The 23,281-nt window shown below is 42.3% G+C and overlaps 1 protein-coding gene and 1 pseudogene across 5 annotated transcripts in view; one reads left to right on the top strand and one right to left on the bottom strand.

The window, feature by feature from the left end:
* NT5C2 (5'-nucleotidase, cytosolic II) overlaps nucleotides 1–23,281 on the bottom strand; it is a 125,451-nt gene that overhangs the window by 53,162 nt on the left and 49,008 nt on the right. For 2 of the 4 annotated variants that reach the window (XM_084763208.1, XM_084763209.1), the window contains exon 2: nucleotides 9,865–9,984. In XM_084763208.1, coding sequence (XP_084619334.1) covers nucleotides 9,865–9,984 — 120 coding nt within the window. Of the gene's footprint in view, nucleotides 1–4,173; nucleotides 4,328–9,864; nucleotides 9,985–22,036; nucleotides 22,134–23,281 lie in introns of those variants that run through there. The other 2 variants (XM_084763211.1, XM_084763210.1) reach the window with 2 other exon arrangements.
* On the top strand, nucleotides 1,121–2,467 carry LOC311585113 (activated RNA polymerase II transcriptional coactivator p15-like; annotated as a pseudogene). Its single transcript has one exon. The product of its transcript is annotated as an activated RNA polymerase II transcriptional coactivator p15-like (transcript).

Here is a 23,281-nt window from a genome sequence, read left to right as displayed (position 1 = left end):
CAGAAACTAAATTTGATGACATGGGAGTTTGATTGTTTTTTGGGGGGAGGTTGTTTATTTTTTGTTGTTGTTTTTGAAGTATAGCCCTGGTTGACCTGGAACTACTATGTAAACCAGGCTGGCCTCAGAGATCCACCTGCCACTGCCTCCTGAGTACTGGGATTAAAGGTGTGTCTTACCACATCCAGCCTTTTAAAACACTATGTGAAATAAAGAAGTCAGACAAAGAAAGCACAGACTATGTAACTGTATTTACATGAAATGTCTAGAATAACTAATTATTTTTTAAAGAATTATTTATTTATTATATATATATAGTGCTCTGCCTGCATGTATATCTGCACACCAGAAGAGGACATTAGATCACATTATTCGTGGTTGTGAGCCACCATGTGGTTGCTGGGAATTGAACTCAGGACCTCTGGAAGAACAGACAGTGCTCTTAACAGCTGAGCCATCTCTCCAGCCCAAATAGCTAATTCTACAGAGACAGAAAGTAAGTTAGGAGTGGCCAGGAACTGAATAGATAATAAAACTAAAGATTTGTCTCACCTGGTCAATATACTAAGAACCACTGAATATTAATTTTTCAATTTTGTATAAGTAGACCTCAATAACATTTAAACTGTACAGAAAGGTGCATTTGACCTTATCACAGTGATCTACCACAAACCAATATAAAAAGGGTAGCACACAGTGGCAAACAGTGATCTACAAACCAGTATGAGAAAGATCACACAAACTGGCAGACACTTGGGGAAGTCACAAACCAGCCAATTAACAGTTGAAGAATTGTTCAACCTAATTATTCACAAATATGCACATTAAAACTAGAACACTGCATTATATACACACCATAATAACTTTTGAATATAATATACAATATTAAAGCAGTGCTGGGAATCTCTCACAAAGTGCTAAGTGATCTATCAAACAGAGCAACTGCTTGGGACAACCAGCTTGCATAGTATCAAGAACAACTTATATCTAGGATATACAAGGCTATATATAGGTCACTGGTTTTTGTTAATCCTTTTTCTTTTGAGATAACTGCAGATTTAGTGCATGAACAATAAAGGAAAAGTTCTACTTGAAAAAAGAAAGGAAGAAACAACAGGAAGACTGTGCATGGGGGCACATACTTTTAATCCCAGCACTACGGAGGCAGAGACAGGCAGAACTTTGTAGGAGTTTGATTAACACCAGCTTGGTCTACATGGTGAGTTCCAGGACAGCCAGGGCTATGTTCAGAGATTCTATCTCAAAACAAAACAGCAGAAAAAAATATTCCTTGCATCTTTCACTCGATCCTTCCTCCAGTGGAAACATCCTGTATAACAGAAAACTGATAACAATACAATTTGGTAAGCTCATTCAAATTCACTGTGTGTGTGTGTGTGTGTGTGTGTGTGTGTGTGTGTGTGTGTGTGTGTGTATGCATGCCACATGAGCACACATGTGGAATTACAGGAATGAGCCATCATACCTGCTAATAGGATTTCTTGTACTACTATTAAAAACAAAAAAGCAAGTCTGGAGCAAGTGAGCAGCTGTTGGACTACAGGAGCAAAGCAATGCCTAAATCAAAGGAACTTGCTCTTCAGGCAGTGATTCTGACAGCAAAGTTGAAAAAAAAGGTTAAAGAGAAAAAAGCAAGTTGTTCCAGAAAACTCTGTGAAGAAGCAAAAGCTTCTGGTGAGACTTGTGGAGCTCTGGCATCTTCGGAGCAGAGCAGCAGCAGCAGAGACGACACCATGTTCCAGGTTGGGAAGAGAGATGCGTCAGTGCTCGGGACTTTAAGGGGAAATTCCGGTATCAGAGAGCATGGGATGGCCTCAGAAGGAGAAATGGGAGCAGGGAGGAAAGGTATTTCCTTAAACATGGAGCAGTGCAACCAGCTGAAGGAACAGCTCTCTGACATAGAAGACGCAGAAAGCAAGCTGTAAATCTGGGCCATATCAAACTTGTACTGTTGTAGTTGTTTTAATCTGTCTTTTTACATTGATTTTGTTTTCTAAATGTTGTTTTCCAAGCAGAACAATTTGTAAAATGAATACTTTTTAAAAATGTGAATATTAAAATATTCTAAGTAAAGCTAATTGTCAACTTTACTGAAGAGGATTGCTTTGGGCCTCCTTCCTAGTGTAAAATAAAATCTGATCATTACAATCTTTAAAAAAAAGAAAGAAAGAAAGAAAGAAAGAAAGAGGAAAAAAAGAAAAAAGCCTGAACCTACCTCCATTACTCTGTGTACCCTAATTTAAGCTCTGACAAGTACAGCCTATTCTCAATCTCCACAGCTGTCATTTCAAGAATGTTCAGAATGGAATTACAAAGTATATACTCTTTTTAAAGTGGCTTTATTAAGTCAGAATAATTCCTGAGGTATAACAAAATCCTTCCATGTGTCAATAGTTTACTTCTTACTGCTGAATATATTCTATTCATATAATGTTTGGAGGGAAACACACACAGAGAAACCAATCTGAAGCTTCACCTGTCATTTCTTAGGAATATGTAGTATTAGAATGATACTAGGTATAAGAATGATAATACTAACAGCAACAAAAGATCTTGATATTTATTATATCTCATGCTGGAACTGCAAACTACCTTACTCTTGCTATTCTAACCAGACACATCCTATCTTTACAGTATTATTTAAAGATGACTCTTTTTAGGCTGGAGAGATAGCTCACTGGATAAAGTGCTTGCCATCCAAGTGTGAGGCCCTGAATTCTAATCCCCAGAAGCCACACAGAGCAGGTGTGGCGGTAAGCACCTGTGATCCCAGTCCTCCCACGCCATGATGGGAGGCAGAGACAGGAGAACCCTGGAAGTCTGAGGGCCAGCTAGCCTGGCTTATGAGGTTAAGAGAAAAATTAAGATTTACCAGTCTCCCTTGAGATTTTCTCTTTGCATATAACCTGATATTCCCTTGAGGTCAAAAGAAATCATTATGAACATTTCTAAGTCAATGAGTACTAAATGTGCTAAGATGGGTACTAAAGAATTATTTTATAGGGGGCTGGACAGATGGCTCAGAGATTAAGAGCACTGTCTGCTCTTCCAGAGGTCCTAAGTTCAATTCCCAGCAACCACATGGTGGCTCACAACCATCTATACTGGAATCTGATGCCCTCTTCTGGCATGTGGGTGTACATGCAGATAGAGTGCTCATACATTAAATAAATAAATAAATCCTTAAAAATTTATTTTATAAATGCCGAATTCATTTTTATTCCTTAAATTCACCTAATTAATTGGAGAATAAACCATTATTCAATAGGTTTAAATAAAGAATGCCAAGGCTTTGGAGATTTGAATTCAATTTAAGCAATAATTTCAGGGCACTGGAAAGAGGTCAGTGGTAAAGAGTACAAACTGCTCTTGCAGAGGACCCAAGCTGGGACTTCCAGCTCCAGGAGCAGCTGATGTCGATGAGGGCATGGGCAAAGGCGTGTGAGCGCACATAGACACACACAGACGTACACACAGACACACACACACAGAGACACACACAGATGCATAGACACATATACACAGATGCGCGCGCGTGCACACACACACACACACACACACACACACACACACACACAGTATACATCTTAAGAAAAATTTTAGCCAGGCAGTGGTGGCATACACCTCTAATCCCAGCATTCAGGAAGTAGAGGAAGGTGGATCTTTGTGAGTTTAAGGCAAGGTCTACATAGCAAGTTCTGGGACAGCCAGGGTTATGTAGTGAGATTCTATTTCCAAAATCATACTAGTATTATTTCAGATAAATATCTGAATGTCCCTAAATACTTTTAAAGACAAAGTAATTGTATCTTTTTTTTTTTTTGAAACAAGTGTTCATTCATTTCTGACGCTTAGGCTGGCCTAGAATGTAGCCAAGGCTAGCCTCAAACTCCTGACAATTCTTCCTGCCTCAGACTCTTGAACACTCAGATTACAGGTGCAAGCCATTACATCAGGCTGCACTATTTTCTTAAAGGCAAAGGACTGCTTAACTACAAATTCACAAGCTCAATTACCAAATTTTACTTCAGCATAATAAAAAAGACCTACTAAATTCATAATCTATGTTCACAAAGAAAAAGCCAATTCCCTATGTTAAAGAAAGTTTGGTTTATTATAGTTATCAGAGCTTCGAAATGGTAAATCAAATACCTGATTCCAGCATCAGAGGCACAGTCAGGATGAAGTGATGAAAAATCCAATGGTTCCATTCTGGTTTTGATAAATATAAATTCTGATCTGTACTGAACACTATTAGCTTCTAGATGTTGAACAAAGAAATGGTCTTCTAATGTGCTTCTTTCAGCCTCTATGACATCTAAGCATCTAGGATTACCTTCTGACCAATGAAGGGTTTGGCCAGATGATTATCCTCAATCGGAAACTGAGCAATCATAACAAGGAAATGAAGGCTGAACAACATACACATATTGAAGGTCAGTTTCCTAATGACACATTGTCATCATTTCTATGTTGAGATGTAGAACACTAGCACGAAGCAAACAGTGATGATGATGATGATGATGAAGCAAGTCAGTAGGCTGGACATGTACTTAACTAAGAGCATTTAGCTTCTGGGGATGAAAAGATGGCTCAGTGAATAAGAACACTTGCTAAGTAAACAGGAAGACCTAAATCCACACCCCTAGCACCCACATAAAAAGCCTGTCATGGCTATGGGCACCTGCACTGAGGGAGGCGGAGACAGGAGGATCATGGGGCTTGCTCCTGGTTCAATAAGAGGGCTAGACTCAAGAGTCAAACAGAATGATAGAACAGGCCACCCACCATCATCCTCAGGCCTCCAAGCATGTATCACACACTCTCACATATACACACAAGAATATTTAGGTTCTTCTAAAAGAAAAAAATGTAAACATCACATACAATGTACAGTGTACAACAATGGTTACTACAGTCTGCGTGCTTTAGGCAATGGCAAACAACCAACTCAAATATCTTTGATAAAATTTCAAAAACAATTCACACACACCCCAAAATACTATCTAGTGCTAGCCACATAGCTCAGGATGTAGAGAGCTTGGCTTGTAAAACATAAAAAGTCCTAAGTTTGAGCCCCAGCATTGCATAAAACTGGGCATGGGGCACAGCCTGGCAATCTCAGCACTTAGGAGATAGAGGCAGGAGGATCAGGAAAGTTACTGTTATTTTAGGTATATACCAGGTTTGAAGCCAGCTTGGGATACATAAAACCCTGCTCAAAAATAAACACACAAAGGAAGGAAAAAGGAAAGGAAGAAAAGTAGTAAAACTAACTGGTTTCTATTGTTTTGTTGAAATGTTCTCCAAGAAGCACTTCTATCTTGGGAGGAAGCTTGGTAAGGCACAGGATGCTCTAAAGATGGATGAAGCTATTGGATCCACAGGGAAGCTAGTTAGGCTCAGAAAGCACCTAACTCAAAAGTTTCAGGAAGTCCCAGAAACTTATAGGATGCATTAGACCCTTTCTTCTCCAAGCATAAACAAGTAAGCAGTAAGGACCACTGAGAGATATACTTAGACATGCGAAGCTGCTTCTAACAGGTTAAGATAGACTGAGCAGCTGAAAGAAGCAGACAAACTCAACCACTTAGAACGTTCTCAAACCAGCCAAGCTGCCAGGAGAGGCTTGGACCATCTCAACAGCCTCAAGTAGACACTCCGCAGCCTTTCCAGCTGCCTATGAACTATACAGTGTGCTCCAGGCTCCCAGCTTTCAAGAGCCATCACCCATGCTGGGATGGGCTTCTGGTGAGAGAACTGCTTTTGAATAATTTCTGGTCCAGTAAATGACCCCAGTAAAACTGCCTGGTTTAGCAAGATGGACTATGGTGGTACCCTGACTTTGGTGTGTTGTCAGTTCACTATATGGGGTGAGGAACAGTGTAACACACACCACTCAACTTTTAAACATTTGGTTTGAGAGGGCCTTATGTAGCCTATGCTGCCTTCAGTCTGACCTGGTAAAACTGACCATGAAGTCTTAATCTTCCAACCTCAGACCCACAAGTGCCATGATTACAGGTGTGTGCTACCATGCTGGGCCAATTTAATTTGGGGGGATGGAGGGGTGGGGGCAACATTTGAAGGAAGGCCTCATGTCTGAAATTCTTCATTAATTAAGAAAATACTGTTTGGAAGATTAGCTCAAGATGTCTATTTTACAACATGGTAACAACAGTTAATAATAAAATGTTATATATTCAAAAATGGTTAAGAAATCTTTGATGCTTTTTTTCTTTTCCTTTGGGATGGGAATGTTATTTCAGACAGGGTCTCATGTAGCCCAGGCTAGCCTTGAACTTATTGAACTTATTATGTAGCCAAGACTGACCTTCAACTCCGGACCCTCTTAGCCTCTTCCCACTGCTAACTTACGGAGAGACTTTAAATGTTCTTGCCACAAAATAGTTCATTAATTGCCGGGGAGGGGGGGGGGCAGGGTTGACGAGCACACACACACACCATAAAAATATCTGCTCCTCTGAACAGACAAGTACAGACATGTGCTCATAGACAGGCTGGGAGTCAGTGTCACCTACCGTCCTTTTTGAGACCGGGTCTTTCTCATCGCCAGAAAGCTCAAGAACCCTCCTGTGCTTACCTCCCCAGTGCACCACACCTGCCTTTTTTAGATGTGAGTTCTGAAGTTCATCTCATGGTAGCCTGGTAAACACCTTACCAGCTGAGCCATCTCTGCAGCCCCAAGTTAAGCATGTTAATTAGTTTTATTCAACCATTCCACACTGTACATTATCTATTTAAAATGGTATTTGAAATCATATATATAATTTCTGTCAATTTTAGAAACAGATAATTTTTAAAAAGCAAATGCTTGCAGGAGTCCAAGAACTCATTTTTTTATTGTTGTTGTTTTGCTTTTTGTTTTTGTTTTTTTGACAGAGTGATATAGCTCTGCATTTAAGAGTCCTGGGATGAAAACCCAGCAGAATATTTACCTAGCGTGTAGGGCCACATCACACTGCTCCAGCATCACACACACACACACACACAAACAAACAAACAAACAAACAGCACAACAAACAAAATTTGAAGACGGATTAAACAAGGCCCCTCTGGAATAACCGTGTAACAGCAGCACTCAGAAGTCCAAGGCAGGGAAGTTAGGCGCCTACACCAAGTATGACCCACATAGTGGGCCCTCATTTCTAAAACCTTGAGAGAAGCTTTTATTATATTATCATTTCCACTGTTTCATATCACTCCTACCTTAAGAAATATGTAGGGTGTGGAGCCAGTCTAAATTATTACAGGAAATACCATTCTAAGTGAGTCAGAAATGTATTTGAGCTATGGCATACTGAGTGCAATTAGGATGCTTACCAGATGGCCTCTGCTAGAAACACTAATGTTTATCTGTCTTCACTGTTCCCCCTGCTTAAAAAAAAAAAAAATGCTGCATCCAAATGTATCCTCTAGAGCAGCAGTTCTCAGCCTGAGGGTCACATATCATTTATTTATATATTACAGTTTTTAATAGTAGCAAAGTTACAGGTATGAAGTAGCAACAAAATAATTTTAGGGTTGGGGTCACCATAGCATGAGGAATTGAATTAAAGGGTCACGGCATCAGGAAGGTTGAGAACCGCTGCTCTTGAGCCTGAAAACTAACCAAATGACAAACATAAATCTATAGAACACCTGCATTCGGTACAGTACTATGCTACCCTTCCTTCACCTCCAGACAGGCTCTCATGTAGTCTAGGATGGTCTCAAACTTGCTATGTAGCTGACAAAAGCCTTGAACTTCTTTCTCACTCCTCCGTCTCGGTCTTCAGGGTAATGAGGTCACAGGCATGTGCCCCGTGCCCACTAGTGCTACACCAGGGATTAAACCCAGGACTATGTGCAGCTCGACAAGCTCCCTGCCAAGCTAGACCCACAGCCCCTGTGTTCTCTTCACACATATGATCATGCTGTTTTCAAGCCCATATGGGGCTAGAGAAATGACTCAGCAGTTAAGAGCACTGACTGCTTTTCCAGAGGACCTGGCTTCAATTCCAAATCTGACACCCTCACACAGACATACACGCAGGCAAAATACCAAATGTACATAAAATAAAAATAAATAATTTTTTAAAAATTAAAAAGAATTGGACACAGTGGTGCATGCCTGTAATCCTAACACTCAGGAAGGCAGAGGCAGGCAAATCTCTGTAAGTTCAAGACCACACTGGTCTATAAAGGGAGTCCAGGACAGCTAAGGTTACACAGAGAAATCTTGACTTGGAAAATAAATAAATAAACAAATAAATAAAAATTTAAAAAATCAAAGCCCATGAGATGGCTCATTGGGTAAAAATGCTTGCTGCACAAGCCTTAATAACCAGAGTTCAATCTCAGGAAAACCACAGTAGAAGGAGAAAGCCAAGTCCTGAAAGCTGTCTTGTGACCTCCATACATGAGCACCCACACTCACACATGTATAGCACACACATTCACAATAATAAAATAAACATTTAAACATTTTTAACATTCTGCTCCATACTTGAATTCCTATGGCGTGTACCAACCCACCACACAGAAAGGAGAAGTCATCAATTCCTACTACGTAATTTGGAGACTTGACGAGACCCAGCAATGTTTTCGTTTTCACTTTTGCAAGGACTAGAGAAACAGCCTAATACCCAGAAGAGCTACAGGGAATCACCATTAATGAAGCATCATCAGCTTATACTAAAAACCAACTACTAACCAGGCTACTTGTCTACTCCTTAGTTCTACTCTTTTCTGTGTAGAAAGGCACAGTCAGAACTATGCAACATTTTAAATAAATACTAATATTATCAACAAATTTGTTATTTTGTATTTTGTGTTTTTATCTTTGTTTTGAGACAATGACTCATGTAGTCCAAGCTGGCCTTGAACTCATGACCCTCCTGTTTCTACCTCCCAAATGCTGAGATTACAAGTATGTACTACCACACCTAGGTTAAGTAAACACAATTTAAAAATTCTGTCTAGAAGGTATAATCAGTTTTGGGTAAACAGCAGTTAGGAATCTAACCTTGAGTTGAAGATGTTTCAGCAGCAAAGAGCCCTGGCTGCTCTTCAGCATTGGAGTTACTGTCTGCAACTCCAGTCCCAGGGGATACAACACCCTCACACAACATACATGCAAGCAAAACATCAATAAACATAAAAGAAAAATAAATAAATTATTTTTTAAATTCAGTTGTGTAAAAGCAGTTGTGTGCAAGGCTGGTGACCTGGGCTCCCCACATAAAGACAGAACGAAGAGAAAAGGTGTGCCGGAGCTGTCCTCTAACCTCTTCATGTACACTGTCGCATGGCCACACACATGTGTGCACACACGTAAACACATCATCATCATAAATAAGCTTTAAAAAGTCATTTCAATCGTAGCTAGGCATGGTGGTGTGTGCCTGTTGTCCTGTTGCTTGGAAGGCTGAGACTGGAGGAACACTTGAGCCTGTGCATTAAAGGCCAGCCTGGATAACACGGCAGACCCATCTTTAAAGAAAGAAAGAACCTAGATATAGTGGTGCGTATCTATAATTACAGAACTTGACAAGCTGAGGCAGGAGGACTGCCGTGAGTTCAAGATCGGCATGGTCTACACAGCTATTAAGAAGAAAGGGAAAAAGAAATTTCAGTCCAATTAACTAAGTACAATTTTCTAGCAAATAAAGATTTTTTTACTAGGCACTTAGAAGCCTGAATGTCACTAGATTTGAACCACAGGCTGGCTATATGCTCTGTGATAAATTTCTTAACATCCCCGTGTATTAATTCAATCACTTGAAGAATGAGAGTACAAAGTATAGGCTCTGAGGTATTCTGAGGATGAAGCTGCCTCACCGGTGATAGGCTTCTCGCCGATACTTCTTCAAGGCATGCTTATCCATGTTAGCGGGTACATCCGCAGCATTCTGTAGGCGGTCACTCCAGGAGGTTGTCATGTTATTTGTATGATGAATTCTAGAAAAGAAAATCAACAATTTAGTAGTTTGATATTGGCACTGTATACTAACATGCCATTTAAAATATATTTTTTTAAAGCTGCAGATTTAAGATGTGCAGCTTCCATCACATTAGGAAAACATGAGGAGCAGAGCAGACAGCTGCATCTCTGCATTAAGCACCTGACAACCCGGCCAGTCTTCGATCTTACTAGTGTTTCCACATGTACATTGTTCTGCTACTTTTTTATTTTACTACTACTGGATATCAAACCCAGAGCCTCACACAACTAAGCAAGCATTCTACGCCCGAGTTACACTTTTATTAAAATATCAATGCTTGTAAGAACATCTAAAATACAGCATTCTAAACATGTTAATATCATGACATTAAGCCAACTTTTAAAAAACCAAGTTTGTAGTTGTTTTAAAAAAAGAAAAGAAAAGAAAAGAAAACTGAGGTCACATAAGAGATGCAAGCTGTAAAGCGGCTGTGGTGAATCAGTGCAGCTGTGGTGTCTCCCACTCTAAAGAGCATCAAGACATCAGGCCTACTGGCACTCCTGCATGGAGGGAAGACTTGGGGCCTGCCTGGAAGGCATCACTCCTCAAGACTATATACGACATTCTGTAAGGGTGAGATTCTTCAGTGGCGCAGACCTTTGCTGAGTAACCCCTACTGTACATACAACTTTACAATGGTACAGCTGCCTGAAAGTCTCTCATGAGGCTAGACAGGTCATAGGCCCTAGGAAGAACAAACAGTATTATTCTGCTAAATGAACACTGTATCAAGCCAACTCCAAATGACTTACTGCTATACTCAGATTAGTGCCTCTCTCAGCTCTCCTCATCCAGCATTCCAAAGGCAGCTCTATGGAAAAGCGCCTGCCTGGAACACTATGACCCTGGGTTTAGTCCCAACATCATAAAAGTATCATTTTTTCTTTTTCTTTTTTGGGGGGTTGGTTTTTTTAGACAGAGTTTCTCTGTATAACCCTGGCTGTCCTGGGCTTGCTTTGTTGACCAGGGTGGCTTTGAATTCAGCGACTGTGCCTGCCTCTGCCTCCTGAGCACTGGAATTAAGGACCTGCACCACCACTGCCCAGCAACAGCTTTTTGCCCTGCTCCTTTTCTTTTTCAGTGGTGGGGACTGAACTTTGAGCAAAGCACTCTCCCACTGATGTCCTTTCACTTGTTTCATTACTTTTCTTGTTGATTGGTTTGGTTTTGTTTTGGGGGGGGGTGTTTTTTGTTTTGTTTTTTTTGTTTTTGAGACAGAGTTTCCTTTTGTAGCCCTGGCTGGCTTCAAACTCACAGAGATCCACCTGCCTCTGCCTCCCAAGAGCTGGGATTAAAGGTGTGCGCCACCACATTCATTTTTCATTATTTTTATAAATAGGTATTTATATCATTTGTGCCAAGTTGTACAATAAATTGTTGTCAAACCCAACAGTCAAAAGGTTTTTTTTTGTTTTTGTTTTCGTTTTGTTTTTTTTTTTGTCACAGTGGCTAGTTGGAATGGCTCGGCGGTGCCTGCGCTCTTGACTACAGTCCCCAGCACCCTCTTCAGGCAGCCCACTACCACCTGTGCCCCACTTTAGGGGCTGATGCTTTCTTCACCTGCACATTCAACACACATACATACACACAGAAACAGACAGACAGATACACATAATGTTTTAAGAGTCGCACACCAAAGGGATGTTAACAAATTCCAAAGTGGGGGCAGGGGCTGGGCTATGTTTGGGTGGTTGGGAGCACTACTTATTAACACTTCCAAATGTTAAGTGTGCCTTTGATCAGTCTCTCACTGACTGCCTCTGTGTCTCTCCCTCTTTCAACTATAAGCCCCATGAAGTTGAAACTCTATTTTCAGCTCTATCCCAAGCATTATGCACAGCAAACTCAGTACATAGACAGAAATACACACACCACTCCCATATACAAGCATGGTAGTTCATACTTATAATATCAGTATTTGGGAGGCTGAGGCAGGAAGATTGCCAAAAGTTCAAGACTAGCCTTAGGCTACATAGTGAATTCCAGAATAGCCTCAACTAAAGTGGAAGAGCCCATTTATAACAGCACTCTAAACACATGCGTGCGCGCATAAACACACACACACAAATATGTAAGATAAGTAAGCTGCTAAACCTCTGCATTTCAAGCTTTTTGTGTTTTGAAAAGTTAATTTGATGGGCTGGAGAGATGGCTCAGAGTTAGTTAAGAGCCCTGACTGCTCTTCCAAAGGTCATGAGTTCAATTCGAGCAACCACATGGTGCTCACAGCCATCTATAATGAAATCTGTATACATAACAAAAATAAATAAAAAAAACTTAAAAAAAAAAAGAAAGAAAAGTTAATTTGTGTACAAGCCTGAAAACCAAAAATACTGCCCAAGTTCCTTTTAATGCTCCAAATAAATCTGTAAAAATCTTACCCTTGGTTCACAAATGTTTTTGAATCTTGGCTTGATTAACGTAGTGGTATTTTGTTAACCTTTCAGTGTCAAGCTTTAGAACAAAGGTTCCTTGTTCTCTGGTAGAAGATGACAAAGCTGAGAAGACTGTCAAGTGAGAGATGCAGTACCTGTTGCCCTGACAATTTATTTTTCTGTTTCAAGCAACAGTCCTCTCCTATCTGTACTCTAAAATTCTAACTAGAAATACAAATTTAGCAGTGCATACTGGGCTGTAATCTAGCGCCTGAGAAGCAAAGGCAGGAAGTTAGGGAATCCAAGGCCAACTGCCAGCCTGGAATGCATGAGACTCCATCTCCACAAAAGGAGCATTGTAAGGTGAAAGAACAGTGGCGAGCACGCTCAGCTTACAATGCTCAAACCTATGTTTTAATACTTAAGGCTTCTGCACAGAACACTTTATGCTTAGAAAAATGTATACTCAATTTCTACTCTCAAACCCAAAACTTCACAATTCCCACCACATGCCAAAGGTTCTCACCGTATCATAAAAATTTCCATGTCAGTTTATGTATATTAAACTTAATCTACTATCCATAGATACAACTATTTCGAGAATTCATTCATCAAGTCTCCCTCAAAAGTAAACTAGAGGCAGTCAGACAGCTCAGTCAGTATAGTGCTTGCCTCCAGACCATGAGGACCTTTCCCCAGAGCATGAGGCTGGAGTTCAACCCCTGAGAGCTGCTGCACAGAGGCTAATGGGAGACCCCATTCAAAGGAGATGGATGGCACTCTGAAAATGACACCCCACATTGTCTTCTGACTTCCACAAGATGCACAAAAATAAATATAAATTTAACAAACACAAAACAAAAGATAAATAAAAAATAGGACTAGAGTACAATGGAGTGTTTATCTAACAAGCTTGGGGCCTTGGGCTCTAATTTCGGCACCACATAAACTGGGTGTAGTGACACTCACTATAATCACAACATGCAGGCTGGGAGCAGGATTAGGAATTCAAGGTCATCCTCAGCTAAACGGAGTTCTCAGCCAAGCTGAGCTGTATGGAACCTTGTCATAATGAATAAGTAAACTGTGTATAACTCAGTGGTATAACACACACTGGCCTCCCTCGCACAACCTGGAAAGTTGGGTCTCCAACACTGCAAAAAATAATAATAAATTGGGGCTGGGGATATAAAGTTAGTAGAGTGCTTGCCGAGCACGCATAGAAGCCCTGTGTCTAATCTACCATACCAGGCATGGTGGTGCAGCCTGGTAAAGATAAGAAATTTCAGGTCATCCTCAGCTATACAGAGTTTGAGAATAGCCTGGGTTGCATAAGATCCTGTCTCAATATAAAAAGATAAATAAAATAAATAAATCAAAACTTTCACATTCCACATTCTGCTTGTTAAGATTATAATGAGGACTGTAGAGATGGCTCAGCAGTTAAGAGCGCTGGCTGCTCTTCCAGAGATCCCAAGTTCAATTCCCAGCAACAACATGGTGGCTAACAACCATCTATTATATGATCTGATGCCTTCTTCTGGTGTGCATGAAGACAGAGTACTGACACATAAAACAAATAAATAAATCTCTAATTTAAAGGGGGGGGTGGCTGGAGAGTTGGCTTAGTGGTTAAGAGCACCACCTGCTCTTCCAAAGGTCCTGAGTTCAACGCCCATCAAGTACATGGTGGCTCACAACCATCTATAATGTGATCTAATGCCTTCTTCTGGCATGCAGGTGTACATGCAGATAAAGCATTCATATACACTAAATAAATAAATCTTTAAAAAATAAATTATAATAAAATCTATCTTGTCTGTATTAGCTTACAGTGTGATTTTATGACAAATACAATGGTAGAAGGAGAATGTATAAAACAAATGCTACTTGAGCACCATGTTAGGGATAAAGCAGAAAAAGTGTTGCCTATAAATTTAAGTAAGAAAGCAAAATGTACAAAACGTAGAAGCTGGGTGGTGGCACTGCATTCCTTTAATGCCAGCACTGAGAAGGCCAAGATCTCTGAGTTCAAGGCCAGTGTGGTCCATAGAATTCCAGGAAAGCCAGGGCTACAGAGAAATCTTGTCTTGGAAAAAACAAAAATAAAAAAATACAGTCCATAATTGTATTAACATTTCATTTATTCCAAACACATACATAAGGAAATTATTGAGCAAATCCAAACTAAAAGACATTCAACAAAACTAAACTGTACTCAAAACACTCAACAGCAAGAAAATAAGCAAAAAGTTGGAGAATTTTACCTCAAAAGTAAATGGGGGTTGTTTAGTGGTAGAAGCTAAAGCCCTCAGTTCAATTCCCAGCACACACACACTCTGAATGGCACTAAGTGCATAATGACTAAATCCAGACTGGCAGCTAGAACAACGGCACCACCTAAGTCCTAAGCCACTGAAGGAGCAAAAGCAGAACAGAATTGTCAACCTGGGAAATACAGAGGGACCTTAATTCAAAACAGACAATCCCTCCAGTACCAAAAAGTTCCAAATCAGTACCAGAAATGAGAAGTTACCATAAAGGCCTTAATAAGACAGCTAAGTTTTGAGCTTTATGTATGTTTAGTTTTCTGCACTGAGGCTTTTAAAAGCCAGGATTGTATGCATACCAGGCAAGCACTCTACCTCTAAACCATATATACTTTTAGCACAAAGAAATTTTTAGATTAGCTGAAAATTAGGTAATAACATATACTCATCTTTTACATTTTTATTTATGTGTATGGGTGTTTTATCCGTCTGCACCATGTGCATATAACTGGTACTTGAAGAGATGAGAAGAGGGCATCAGACCCCCCTGGAGCTACAGTTACAGATAGTTGTAGGCCACCATGTAGGTGCTGGAACTGAACCCCGGTCCTCTGCAAGAATCACTAGTACAATTAACCACTGAACTATCCCTCCAATCCAATGTTACACTAGTTTTTAAAGTGATTATAGAATTATAATTTTGTAGGACAGTCTTCTTATGACAATTAAATCAAAAGTGTCAAGAATGAAATGTTTTATGACTTCATAATTTATTTTTAAGTGGTTCTAGATTTAAAACAATGTATGTAGAACCAAGGAGATGGCTCAGCAGTAAAAAGCAAGGGATTTGCTGCCAAGCATGACAGCCTAAATTTGATCCCCAGAACCTATGGTTGAAGGAGAGACCTCTATACACACACACACACACACACACACACACACACACACACAGAGAGAGAGAGAGAGAGAGAGAGAGAGAGAGAGAGAGACAGAGAGAGAGAGACAGAGAGAGACAGAGAGAGTCAGTGGCACACATGCACCTCTCACACACACAGAATGAATAAGTTATAATTTATAAACATTTCAATTATATGCAAAAATATAAAGTAGGATGGCCAACATTACTTACTGGAAAATCCAGGTGAAAGATATTAAAAGAAGTCATTACACCATCCCTGTAATTTTCTAAGAATTAAAATTTTTAAATGAAAATAATTGGAGCCAGGCGTGGTGGTGCATGTCTTTAATCCCAGCACTTGGGAGGCAGAGGCAGGTGGATGTCTATGAGTTCCATACCAGCTTGGTCTACAAAAACGAGTTCAGGACAGCCAAGGCTACACAGAGAAACCCTGTCTCAAAAAAATAAAAATAAAAATAAAAGGAAGAAAACTGAAAAGAATTGGGATAAACATGTAAAACTGATGCACAAGAAAAAATAATAAAGCCAGGCGTGGTGGCGCATGCCTTTAATCCCAGCACTCGGGAGGCAGGGGCGGGCGGATCACTGTGAATTCAAGGCTAGCCTGGTCTACAAAATGAGTCCAGGACAGCCAAGGCTAACACAGAGAGACCCTGTCTCGAAAAACCAAACAAAAAATAATAATAATAATAAACCCCACACATGAGTTATTCATAACACCACAACTGAGAGGGACCTTAGGACCAGTAGTGGGAGCTGGGTACAATGACACATACGCTAATCCCAGTATTTGGGAGACTGAGGAAGGAGAAACAGGAATTCAAGGTCATCTGGGCTAGCCTGGGTTCTGAAAGAGCCTGTCTCAAAAACAAAACAAACAACAAAACAAAAGAACAATGACAGAAAATTGAGTTGTCCAGTAGAGGATAAAGGGGAGAATTGTTTAAAAGAAAAAAAAAAAAAAACAAATAAGGAGAGGCACAGTGACACTTCCTGGAATCCCAGCACGTGGAAGGTAAGGAAGGACAGGAGGATCACTTGGAACTGGAGGCCAGCCTAGTCTAACATCAATTCTAGGCAGCCAAGAGGATCACTTCAAGTGTGAGGTAGGCTACTTTACATAGTGAAATCCAGTCTAGCCAAGGCTACCAATGAAAACCCTGTCTCGAAAAACCCAAAACAAAAACACCCAGAACAAAACAGGCCATCCAGATCACTCTGTAGATAAGGGGGTTTGCCACCAAGCCTTATGACCTGAGTTCAATCTCTGCGTCCTACATGGTGAGAACCACGGGAGAGAAACCACCACCTGAAAGTTGTCCTCTGTCCTGTATGTGCACAGAAGCATGTTCCTGCTCACGCATGTGGATGTGTGTTTACACAGAGAAAATAAAATGTACTTTAAAAAAGCAAAACAGAACAAGGTGAAAAAGGAAGGAGGGAAGAAAAAAATTGTATTGCACTTATTTATCTTGGGAGGGGGTGCACTTGTGCCACAGTGGCAAATGGATGTCAAAGGACAACCTGTGGGAGTTATTTCTCTCCGCCCACCATGTGGGTCACAGCAATCAAACTCAGGCTGTCAGGCTTGGAAGGACATCGCATTTACCTGCTGAGCCATCTCTCTGACCAAGGAGAAGAAACTTTTAACTTGTCTGGTGGAAAAGACCTGTAATCCCAGCTATTCTGGAGACCGAAAGCAGGTAGATTTTAAATTCAAGGTTGGCCTGGGCTACATGGCAATTTCTAGGCCAGTCCGAACAATTTACGAAAAACTTTAACAAATTTAAAAGTGTGGGGGTGGGGGGATGTTGAATATGCTCAGTGGTAGAGCACTTGCCTCACATGCACAAGGCCCTAGTGCCACAATAGTAGTTAAGTACAGTAAGACACACACATTATATATTAGATGTTCCATCAAACTAAAACAAGGAACTTTTAAAAACATTTATTTCTCCCTATAAGTCATAGACTATCAAACAAAAACCCCAGTACTAGGTATAAGCAATTTCCTTTAAAGTTGTTGGTCAGCAAAGTCCACGATACCCCAAAATTACTATAAGCTGCTGCTGCTGCTGCCCTTGATAGCCTCCCAAAAATCAACGTTAAGATCCTATTGCTATAGACAACATCTACTTCAGATAGAGGACTTGGAGGAAATGGCCTGAAGTGTCCTCCCCAAGGACTGGCTCTCACCGTACCTGAAAGCGTAATGCAAGCTGCCTGGGGAGAAAAGCCCCCAGCAGCCCTCCCCAGCTGTAAGTAATGCCTATGCAGCACAGCAAGGAGCAACATGGCCAGACGCCCCTGAAGACACCACAGGGCACTTACAGGCTGGGGTAACCAGCAGCTGGCTAACTGGACTTACTCAACAGGGGGAACTCATGCTTGGCACTACAATCCTAGCTCTCTAGCTGTAGCTGCTAAAGCCACGGAACCTAAAAAAGAACCTACTGCTGCCACTTCCCTAAACAGAAAAGCTCTAACTGCATTCTAAAGCCTGTCCTTATCACCAAAGATAAGGTAGCTCTCACCCCTCCTCCAGGAAGCTTCTCCCCCACAACAAACAGAGACTAATGCAGAAAGCCACAAAAACTCTCCAAAATGCAGAGAACACCAGACTGTGGGTGCCCAGCACCAACTGACAGAAGTCCAACCCCTACACCTATAAGTCTTTATGTGACAGGAAAGCTGAACCCACAAACACCCAACAATACAGCTGCCTAAACAAGATCTGAAAAATATCACTACCAATTGACATGCTAACATGAGTGGGGAAATATCCCAGGGCCCAACCACATGAACTGCTACAGGGGATGACTGGCTGCTAAGAAAGTCAGAATCAGTCTTCTCTAGGTTATTCAATTCCAAATAGCTCTAAATGCATATGGATATGAGGAATAGTAAATTAACTCACCAGGTTCTATTCATACATCTGTACATACATATATGTAACAATAATGAAGACTAAGAGACTATGAATTCAAGGACAGGGTAGATGGGAGAAATTGAGGGGGGTAAAGGAGGAGAAAGATTATAGACAGTACTGATCTATGAAATTCTCAAAAACAAAAATAAGGAACTGATTAAATAAGTTACTACTCCTCAAAAAAAAAAAAAAAAAGACATTCCACTGGTCATTTGAAATAGAGCATGCTAACATTTTAATTGCTTGCTTGTTTTTTGAGATAGGGTCTTGTAACTTAAGCCTTTGGTCTTCCTGCTTTCACCACTGCTGGCCTCACTTTTTTTTTTTTTAAAGACATTAAGTTTCAGGTGCCAGATTTTCCAAGTAGATCCTGTCACACAGGCTCTTTCATCTGACATTCCTGATAATGGTTCCCAGCTAACAAAGACAAAGACACACAAATGGTAGAACAAATAGCTCATTAGTCTCCAAATCAACTTAATCTTTCTGAGTCTGTACTCAGAAAAAAAAGGGGGGGATAGTTTTGCTACTAGGATTTTCTCTGTTATGGCTGTTGGGTTTTGATTGCTAGTTATTTTCCACAAACTTTGGCAACCAACCACTATAGGACGCAATCAAATTTCAATCAATGTTATATAAAACATAGAACTTTCATAAAGTCATATACAACAGGGCATGCTGGCCCTCACCTATAATCCCAGCCCTGCAGAAGCTGAAGCAAGAGAACTGCAAGTTGGAAGCCAGCCTGAACTATTGCGTTCCAGACCAGCTTAAGACAGTGAGACCCCATCTCAAACCCTCGGCCCCTAAACCCAGCCTCAAAAAATGAATCATCTAAGTCTTGGTGGGGCTGAAGAGACAGCTCGGTAGTGATGCACATTTGTTGCTCTTCAGGAGAAACTGAGTTCAACTCCTAGCTCCCACATGGTGGCTCACACCCATCTGGAGCTCCCGTTCCAGCAGATAAAATGCCCTCTTTTGATCTTGATAGACACCAGGCACACATACATACATGCAGGCAAAACACACATAAAAGATGAGTAAATCTAACATAAAAAAAAATACTTAGTTGTCAAATGACAAGATTTTAGTGCTCCATGACATTGTATTGCCAACTTCATTTAATGAAATTAAACCTAAAAATCTCAACCCAACCCCCCAAAAACTAATTTTATTAAAAAGGGTTCTCTTCATTCATTCTGCTCTAACTGCAAAGACTCCAAGTAGCATTATCTTGTACAGAGCATAGCAGAACATCTCTTTCTGGCTTATTTAGTACAACTGCCCTTAAAATGTGTCTACGGCTGTCTCCTGGCTGAAAGCACAGTATTTACTGCTCACATGTCACTTAACATGTGCCTTGTGATAGGTAACATTTCATGTTAGTAGATGCTGTATAAAAGCTAAAAATATCACATCAACAAAAACTCACTAAAAGCACGTGCCAGCACTGCCTACTACAGTGCATAAAGGGCCGTTACAAACGAAATTAGATGCAGTCCCCAGGCCCACGAACAGTCCAGTAGCAATAAGCACACAACAATCATCACTAAACAAAAACCTATAATTGCGATCACCTATGGGGGCTCACTTTGCAATCCGAGCCCTGGAAGCTTATTCCGGTCAACTGCTGCTAGCATGAGGCTCACCCAGGCTACAACATGAGGCCTTACTGCAAAAAGCCAGAAAACAAAAATAGCAAAACATAAATACGATGATAAGATCTAGGCAGGTTGTTTCTTATTTTGCTTTTTTGGAAAGAGTGAAGCAGTGACACAGAGTTCTCCCCCCCCCCACGCCCTTCCCCCCACCCTGCAAGCCTAGGCGAGCATGGTGGCACATGCCTATAATCTCAGCACTGTGGAGAGCTGAGGTGGAAGGACCCCAAATTGGAGGCTAGCCTACACTACACAGCCAATTTAAGGTGCATGGGTGGGTCAGGGCCTGGGAAAGGGGCACTACCCTCCTCACAAAGCAGAAAGAGTTGTGTCACATAACACTCTCCTGTTAACAGTCCCCTCTGATATAAACTTCTGGCTGAGTGTACATTTTCACGTAACAGAACCTTGAAGGAAACCATACTTTACAGATCAGCGGGTTCTAAATTCTAGACTGAGAATAGTGCAACAACCAATACTACTGAATTTGGTTTTTTGATTTTGTTAAGTTTTTTTTTTTTTTTTTTTTTTTTTTTGGTAGGAGTGAAGCAGTTAAAACCATGTTTCAAGCCTAGGCATGGTGGAACAAGCCTATTAATACCTGCATTTAAGGGAGCTGAGAAAGATCCCGAGTTCAAGGCCACCAGGGTATATACACAGCCTGTTCTAGGTCCACAGGACAGGTTCATATTGTAATGGAAATGCTCTTCGGAAGCATTGCCTATCAACAGGCCAGCATAATCACTTTGCCACTGCAAGGCACCCTCGAAGATTTTATTTCAATTTTTAACTAGCTGGTCTGTTGAACTGAACCTACAAGCCCAGAAGTCTTCATTTGAATAAATTCTCAGCCACTGGCAGAAAACGCTACGGTGACTATATGAAAGACATGTATTCACGACGTCCAGGATAATGGCAATGTTTTAACATCCTCCCCTTTCACATGATGGCCAAAGAAACTTGCATCCCTTGCCTTAAGGAAAATTAATAGTCTATGGTCATTATGAAACAATGTGCTGGCGGGCGGGCGGGCGGGCGAGCGCGTGCAGAGACGTGGTAGAGCACACGCAACCGTGTTTAGTGACTAGTCATTTCAGAAAGCAGCATTAGAGCACAGCCCTCTACTACCGAGGCTTGAAACAAATCCGACACAAACCTTCATCTATCTGCTTTTAAAGGCTGCGGCCGGGCCAAGCCAACCTTCCAAACCCTTATTCTGGTGACAAGGCCCCATGTCTGCATCTCGCCCTGGCCCCAGAGCTTCGGGGACCCCAGGAAAAAGGCAAGGGCCAAAGCGCCCCTAAACGTCTTTGCGGAAGGCTTGCAATCGATGTGAGCTTTCCACTAAGCGCTGCACACCACAAAACTGGCTCGTGGGCCATTCCGCGGGCAGGTTCAAACCCTGCCAGCTTCGCAGCCCACGGGGAAGTCCCGCTCCCGCCCCACGAAGAGAACTGAGGCGAGGTTGCCCGCTTAGGCGGCCCACGGAGAAAAAGGAGGGGAACCGAGCGCAGGGCCGCCCGCTCCGCAAGAAAGGCGGGGTCCCAGCGAGCCGACGCTCGGAAACAATGGCGCGAGCGTGACGTGGGCCGGGGGCGTCGCCGTCGCGCGGGGAAGGGGCAGCGGCGGGACGGGGGGCATCCCGGGCCAGGGGCGTGAGCCGGCCCGAGGCGCTGAGGCCTCGGGCGCGCGGGCTCTTCCGAGCCGGGGCAGAGGGCCGTGAGGAAAGGGACGCCCCGGGCGGGCGGCGGGGGCCGCGGGGTCACGCGCTTGGCCGCGCATCCTCCCCAGACAGCTCGCTCGCCGCCCGTCCGCTCCAATCCCCCTCCCGCCCGCCGCGGGTGCCGCCGCACTCACCGGCCCCACCGCACGGCAGCAATCCTAGCGCGCAACTGCCGCAGCCGCCAAGGCGCGCGCCCTCCCCGCCCCCGCCGCCCCGGCACCGCCCCCAGCTCGCGCCCGGCCAGGGACCGGCGCTCTGTTCCGTTCCCGGGCTCCGCCGCAGAGGCCGGACGCGGCGATGCTCCCTGGTGGCTGGACAAGCCTCGGTCCCTCACAGAGCTCTAGGAACTTCCAACCACAGAACCTGCGGTGCTGCTGAGCTCTGGGGGTGATGCACGTTAACAACCTATCCATTTTCTTTGAATAACCATCTCTTGGCGTTTTGCCAGCGCCTCTCAGCACAGTGCTGGTACCCCGCCCCCACCCTAGGTTAACCCCGCCTACTCAGCGGGAGGCTCTCCTGAGGTTGGAAAGAGTGTCCCTTACTCTCAGCTTCACTGTCTTGTGGACAAATGACCCTGAGGTCTTCCCTGGCCAGACCCTGAACTCAACTCCGTGGCAGCCAAAAGGACCAGCTTTAGGGCTTATCAGAATGAGTTCAAATCCTAGTTTCACCATTTATCGAATGAACTTGACCAAGGAACCTGACTACACGCCATTGACTCATCGGAGATAATATTTGATAGAATGAAATAATACAGACTCCAGAGTTCGTTCTGGCGCATAGCAGACAATAAACAGTAGTAGTTCTATGGACACCCATTACCACGCTTCACAAGATAAACCCTCATAGGCAGAAAGCTCGCTATTGCCAGAACACTGCTATCATTAGTCTGGGCGTTTCTGGGGTTCCATCTCAAAGATCAAGTTCTAGTCCTGGAAGCCTCTGCAAACAAACTGACCTAATGGTTCTTGGACCCCGGACTTTGTCCAATATCGTCACTGAGTTGGGGGTGCTTGATCCCTTCTATTGTTTTTCCCTCTGTCCTAATTCTGAGGCTCTTAGTCTTTCTCCTCAGGTACTTGGCTGGTTGACTGTGATTCCTTTAGACAGTATTGCCCAAGGCTAAGCCAAGTGCTCGTGGTACATCGTAATCAAGCAGTACTATGGCTTCCACTTTGTAATGGGGTCTTACATTTATTTAGTAAAGTTCTTGACTGAGTTTGGTGGTTTACCAGAAGTCCTAGCTACAGGAGATGTTAGGACTGAGGCAGGAGGATTGCTTGAACTCAGAATTTGAAGCTAACCTAAGCAACATAATGGGAGGGGGGAGGAAGAAGGGGAGAAAAGAGGAAGCAAAGGAGGGAGAGAAAAAAAAA

The sequence above is a fragment of the Acomys minous genome (genome assembly GCF_964271855.1).
Source record: "Acomys minous genome assembly, chromosome: 2".
Classification (NCBI taxonomy): Eukaryota; Metazoa; Chordata; class Mammalia; order Rodentia; family Muridae; genus Acomys; species Acomys minous.
Note: the sequence above shows the minus strand (reverse complement) of the source record. Positions and strands in the feature narration are given on the sequence as shown.